This window comes from Carassius gibelio, chromosome B22 (genome assembly GCF_023724105.1).
Source record: "Carassius gibelio isolate Cgi1373 ecotype wild population from Czech Republic chromosome B22, carGib1.2-hapl.c, whole genome shotgun sequence".
Classification (NCBI taxonomy): Eukaryota; Metazoa; Chordata; class Actinopteri; order Cypriniformes; family Cyprinidae; genus Carassius; species Carassius gibelio.
Genome location: NC_068417.1, coordinates 3,361,123 through 3,368,314, shown reverse-complemented (window position 1 = coordinate 3,368,314; position 7,192 = coordinate 3,361,123). Strand labels below are relative to the sequence as shown.

The window sequence follows — 7,192 nt, the reverse complement described above, 5'->3', positions numbered from 1 at the left end:
TCAGCACTTACAAGACAAACCCTTGTACCTTTATGACTGAAACCAGTGGATCTTTTATTTTGGTGGAAAACTACAGTTTCTGTCAAAAACATGTTTTAGTAATGTGTCTCATTTCAAGTTGTGCACATTTGTGCCGTGAAAATGTGTTGCACAGTACGAGCAGGGAACCTTCAACCAGTTGATTTCTAATGGGAACCCCCCCGGACTGTGTCTTCTTTACCGTGGGGAATGCAGAATGAGATTTCTACCGCAGGGCACTCTAAAATGTTAGAACCAGCAGCCTTAGTGTATACAGTGTGGTTGTGCTTCGGGTGATCCTTGAAAGTGTCCCAGCGCTAGGTCCTTTCTGACGCCGTCCCCTCCACTCTCTCCCACTTGTGCACTTTCTGTACCGTCCTGTATAAACATTTACATTTAATCATTTAACAGACGCTTTTATCCAAAGCGACTTACAAATGAGAAGAACAGAAGCAGTCAGGTGTACAAGCGAACAACAACAGTATACAAGTGCCATGACAAGTCTCAGTTAGTCTAGTACAGAACGCATAGCCAGGTTTTTTTTTTTATATATATATATATATATATATATATATATATATATATATATATATATATATATATATATATAAAAGACAAGAAAAGAAGGAAAAGTGCTAGCATTAGTTGGTTAAGTTCCGGTGAAAAAGATGAGTCTTAAAATGTTTCTTGAAAATGAGTAAAGACTAAGCAGTTCGGATTGAGATTGGGAGGTCATTCCACCAGCTGGGCACAGTCCAGGAAAAGGTCCGTGAGAGTGATTTTGAACTTCTTTGGGATGGCACCACAAGGCGTCGTTCACTTGCAGAGCGCAAACTTCTGGAGGGAACATAAGATTTAACCAGTTTGTTTAGGTATGTCCACAATGTTTCACAATAACTTTGATATTGTGAAATATATTTAACTGAAAACTGAATGCAAAATAAATCACACAATATTTTCACTTTACAGTTCAGTAACAGTGAGGTTGGAAACAAAGTGGACAACACTATTCATTAAACACTTATTTAATGTATTCAGATGAAAATTTACAATATTAACAAATTATTCACAAGCAGTGTTTTCAGAACCCCCAGTTACACTGTTTTAATCAAAACACTAGTAATACAGTGTAGTAAAACAAATAAAATCTAATTCAGTAAATTTTTATTAAACTAAGCACAATCAAAACCTATCACAAAAGGTCAAAGCATCTCTAGCAGAAGTGACAGTGCAATGTAGCAGATGAACAATTTCTTACCAATGATTCAAGAACAAGCTGGATCCTCGATGACTCTACAAGGGGAAAGAAGAAATGGTTTACTGAAAAGTTCTTAAAAAGCAGGATTTCATATTATACCATTTCTTTAAACCACTGGTTCTCAAACTTTTTATACCAAGTACCACTTCAGAAAATATTTGTTATTAAATATTAAGTTGCACCATAATGACCAACATTACATTTCAGCAGCGTAGTAGACCAAACTATTCAGCTACAGGTCTACAGTTAAAAAATGAGGCAGTTTTATTCTAATAAGAATATTTATTGTTGTCAGACACTTTACCATGTTTGAACATTAACACTACAACTGTGCTTACATACACAGGTAAATAAAAAAAAGTTTAAATTAAAATGTAATTTTAAATGTAATTATGTAACAAAAGTTACAAAACTGTACTGTACTTTAACTCTAACATACTTAAATGTGCAAAAAAAAAAAACTTACTCAAAGATTAAGTTAAAATATATTAACATTAATTAGTTTAATTTAGTGATTCACCTGCATAACAACTAGAGGGGGCCTGACACTTTGAGAACCATGGCTTTAAACAATCCTTTTATTTATATATTCATTTTCATTAATTCATTAAAATTATATTATTTAAATACAGACATTTGCACTTATATGTTTCAGAAAACACTTTGAAACTATTATAAGCATACAAACATATATAACACACCTAATGCATGGGATACATATCAGGAAAATATGGGAAAATCTCTAATCCATCTCTAAATCTCTCTTACCAGCAACACATTAGGTGAGCACCTAACTTGATCAGCTGTGATAAAGCAATGCAAAAATAGACACACGGGTATTTATTCATCTGCAGATTACATGTCCTTTAAACTACCCATTTGTAAACTCTGGTAATACTTTACTATTTTCAAAAGATAATAAAGATAACGTTAGCGATTTTCTTACCTCATTTTGCCAGGATGTTTTCAGGACCTCGCAGAACACCTGACCCTTCTTGTGTTCACAGATTTTGTTCTCCATTGACATGTCACGACTCAAATTCGCTCAAAATAAATAAAAAATGTACAGGCAAATATGAAATAATTCGGGACCGATAGAGCAGTCAGTTATAACGAGCAGCAGCTCACAGTTAGCCGCCTCACTCACAGAAAGACGACAATAACGGTCATATTTTTAAATGTAGAAAGGCGCGAACCGATTCATTGGCCAGTTTCCTGAATGACAGCCAGATTAACCAATCATGATAGAAGTAATAAAATACAACTACCAATGGGAGTTGTTTCAGTGTGATAAAGCAGCGAAATGTATATAGTTTTATTGTTGTTAATGATGATAATATTTAACATATACCTTTAGATTTTAGAATAGGTATCATGACTAAAATATTTTAAAATGCTATTAAAATAATTAATTAATTTAAATAATTTAATATAAATAATTTAAAAGCTTGTTAACCTTTAACTACCATTTAGCATTAAACATTTTTAACGTTGTTTCATTAAAACAACTGACCTTATTTCAGCCATATTTCAATGTTGAAAGTTGGTCATGTGCTGGAAGTTTTTCAACAGTTCATCTTTAAACGTTGAATCAACGTTGTTTCAAAGTTGAAACCACAACTGACCTTATTTCAACCATATTTCAACATTGAAAGTTAGTCATGTGCTGGATGTTTTTCAACCATTCAGCTTTAAACGTTGAATCAACGTTGTTTCAACGTTGAAACCACAACTGACCTTATTTCAACCATATTTCAACATTGAAAGTTGGTCATGTGCTGGATGTTTTTCAACCATTCAGCTTTAAACGTTGAATCAACGTTGTTTCAACGTTGAAACCACAACTGACCTTATTTCAACCATATTTCAACGTTGAAGGTCGGTCATGTGCCGGCTGGGAAGTTGATCTGAACATCCTTCACTGTCTCCTCTTGTGCAGGGCGCGGACAGGTACAGATACACTCGCGATAAAGAGACTCTTATTTTGTTCAGTCGGCTGTTCGCTTCCTGTTATCTGTGCCTCAGACGTGTAGCTCTGCACTTCCGGCGCTGATCGGCTGTCCATGTCCTGCGAACAGATTTCGAAATACTTCCACACAAATGATATGATAGCGAGTGATTACAACTGTGCATGCGGGCGTACTTCCGGAAAAATCGGTCGAAAAAAGACCAAAAACCGGCCAAAAGCCGATTGCGTTTTTTAAGCGCAAACCGTCCGATTTATGGCCTTTCAACCGGTGAATCCCTAATTGTAATTCAGAAACATAATTTTCTTGATTTCTCACATTTAAACTCAATTTTCACATGTAATGTTATTTTAAGTAGTTCTGTAGTTCATCCTGTGTCTACTTTGTTCATTTTTTTTCTTCTGTTTTTGTTTATGGTCATGTTTTCAGGTTTTAGCAACATTTCATTTATTTCACTGTATGATGTTTACTCAATATTAATTTAACTCACACATGAGCATAACGTGTCTGATTCATTGTGTTTTCTCTTTCTGTCTTCAGTCTGTGTGGATGCAGTATTACAGAGAAACAGTGTCTCATCCTGACTTCAGCTCTGAAATCAAACCCATCACACCTGAGAGAACTGAACCTGAGTGTGAATAAACTACTAGGAGACTCTGGAGTGAAACACCTCAGTGATCTACTGATGAACACACAATTCAAGCTGGAGAAACTACAGTTAGTATCATTATACTCTACAGCAGTTACAGTCAGATTAAAGATTACTGTTTACTTTCAGAAAAAGGAAAGGATGTGACGTGTGGCCAAATATAGTGTCCCATACTCTGAACATGTGCTCTGCATTTAACACACACACACATACACACACACACACACTCTCTCTCTCTCACACACACCTTGAACACACACACACACACACACACACACACACAGTGAACACACACACCTTGAAAACACACACTCACTCTCATACACACACACACACACAAACACACACACCTTGAAAACACACACTCACTCTCATACACACACACACAGTGAAAACACACTCTCTCACATACAGACACACAGTGAACACACACACACACACACACACACTCTCACACACACACACCTGCAGTTGTGGTTCAGTTCTTGCTCGAGGGTCTCATCTCAGTCAATCACCGGAGATCACAGTAATCCAGTTCATTAATGGACCAAATTATTATTTTATATAATATTTTTATTCACTCAGACATGAACAGTAAAGAATGACAGTAGCAAAAAAAAGTAAAAAATATATTTAAATAAATTGTAATTCAGAAACAGAATTTTCTTGATTTCTCACATTTAATATTATTTTATTATTGTTCTGTAGTTATTTTAAGTAGTTCTGTAGTTCATCCTGTGTCTACTTTGTTCATCTTTTTTCTTCTGTTTTTCTTCATGGTCATATAATAAGCTTTTTGGCAATGTTTTAATTATTTCACTGTATGTTGTTAACACATGATGAATTACTCACACATGAACATAACGTGTCTGATTCATTGTGTTTTCTCTTTCTGTCTTCAGTCTGTGGAGATGCAGTTTTACAGAGAAACAGTGTCTCATCCTGACTTCAGCTCTGAAATCAAACCCATCACACCTGAGAGAACTCAACCTGAGCAGGAATCAAATAAAAAACACAGGACTGAATCACTTATGTGACGTACTGAAGGATTCACGCTGTAAACTGGAGAGATTGAGGTCAGTAACATTCACAGACAAGAATCAAAATGATGAAAATCACTTTGTTTAACTCTTATGTGCTGTTCAAGGTCTTTTGAGACCCCAAATGATGTTTGCTGAAATACAAACTAATGTTCCCTTTATCTAAATGACATGAGACTTTGTACGGTTGTCAACACTTGGTGCTATTCTTTATATATAAAATTATATTCTTTTTATATAAAAAACTATTTAAAAATATTTTTTTAATTAATACATATTTTACATTTACAAAATATCATAAATCCTTCAAAAAAACTACATAAATGTAGAGTAAAAACATTAATAAATGACACATTTTGTAACAAAAAGTCGTTTTGTTGGCTGTGTTCTCTGGAGAGCCCAAACAGCTCGAGTGTCGTCCCCAAACGAACAGCACATAAGAGTTCAACAAAACACTTTATACTCAATATCTCATGATGAATGTGTTCACATTATATTTGTGAAAGATTCTTCATCTTAATGATTTGTTTGTAAGATGATCTCTCTTCCTCTGTTTGTCTCTTTCTAGTCTTCGTTACTGTGACATTACAGATGTTTCTTCTTTAACTCAGTCTTTGACAAACACAAAAGCTCTGCAGTTTCTAAAAGAGCTTGATCTGAGTGGTAATGTGATTGGAGACTCAAAGCAGAAGCTCATTGATGTGCTACGAGACTCAAACTGTAAACTGAGGTGAGTAAACTTCACTTTGTGATATTAAAGAGATTCATTTACCTCTGATATGTGAACAAATATATACTTTCAGATATTAGTGAAAAGAGTTGATCAAATGATCATCAAGCTTTATTTCAAAGGGTTTGTGTCAGAATGAAATGTAAAGTTGATAAAAATGTTGAACACAAAGGAGGAAAGAGAAGAAAAGCAGACTGTCACAGCTTTCTACAGCAACAGCTGCTTCATTAATGAGATCAGTAATAGTGAATCATTAGAGTTTGAAATAGATTTGTTCAGATTGTAGGAAAACGCTGGTAAAATCAGAGCAGATTCAGCTTCAGCTCACAGTCGTCCAACATCACATGATCAATGTCTCTGTCTCTTGTGTGTTTTTACTTTGACAAGCAACACGTCACATTACTTTACACTTACTTTCTGTAAGAGATAATGTACCTCCAGCCGCTTGTTATCACAGAATAAACCCGACAGGGTGATCAGGACTTGTGTCCTCCTGAAGAGACTTATTCTGTGATAACATCCGGCTGCATCTGCATTATCACACTTATTATATGCTTTCTTGACACACAAGTGAAGAATTAGACACAATTTAGATTCAGTTAAACACCTCTGCTCAGTTAGCAACTTTTGATTACAGGATTTTAATGTAACTTGAAATGTAGTAACTAAGCAGTACTTTATTTCACTGAACTCTGATTGTATTCTTTTCTTTTAAACCTTACAGTATAGATTACCAGGAGACATATGTTTGATCACCAGAAGCTGATAAATGTTGTATCTCATAAAGTGAAGTGATCTTGAGAGGAGCAGTAAACATCAGCTGAAGATCCACAGAAGAGCTTCACTACTGTGTCTATGAGGAGAAATAAATGTGTGATGAATGTGTAAATGTGATCCATACAGGTGAAGAGACTTTACAATCAAATAATGCAGCATGTGTGTTAGAAACATGATATTGAATGATTAATGTTGCTTTAGTATTCAAGCAGATGATCATTGTGTTTAATGTAAATATATATATATATATGTTTTTTTTTTTTCAAACTTTAAATTGAGAGTTGTTTAAATAAAAGTCATAAATTCTTTCCGAATCAGAAGGATTACAATATATTTCATATATGAAACATTATTAAAAGATATATATCACACGTCTGATCTCTCCAAATGAAGCAGATAAAGAAAGTCTATATATGTTCAAAGTAAAATGTAATTCTTTGACATGTTGTTACTGTGTGTGTTTTGTCTTTCAGCTTTAACCCTATAATTATTCAGGAAGGGTAAGGACAGTCAAATCTAGACTAAACCATGAAGCACACAGCGTTTGCCGACTGAAGTCCTTCAGGAATGATGTAGAAGACTCTCTTCTGCTTGTTCTTGTTTGAGACTCAGTTTGTAGTTAAAAGTAAAGTTCCATGTGAGCAAATAAGAACCATACAATCTCTTATTTTATTGGATACAAAGCAGTTTATGCATCTAATCATCAATACTGGAGCTGCTGTTAAGTGTCCTTGTTAGGGTACCAGGTGTCCT

At 34.7% G+C, this 7,192-nt stretch overlaps 1 protein-coding gene across 1 annotated transcript in view; it reads left to right on the top strand.

The window, feature by feature from the left end:
* LOC127987559 (uncharacterized) overlaps nt 1-7,192 on the top strand; it is a 1,718,354-nt gene that overhangs the window by 359,558 nt on the left and 1,351,604 nt on the right. The window contains exon 30 of the mRNA XM_052589927.1: nt 3,784-3,960. Coding sequence (XP_052445887.1) covers nt 3,784-3,960 — 177 coding nt within the window. The remainder of the gene's footprint in view (nt 1-3,783; nt 3,961-7,192) is intronic.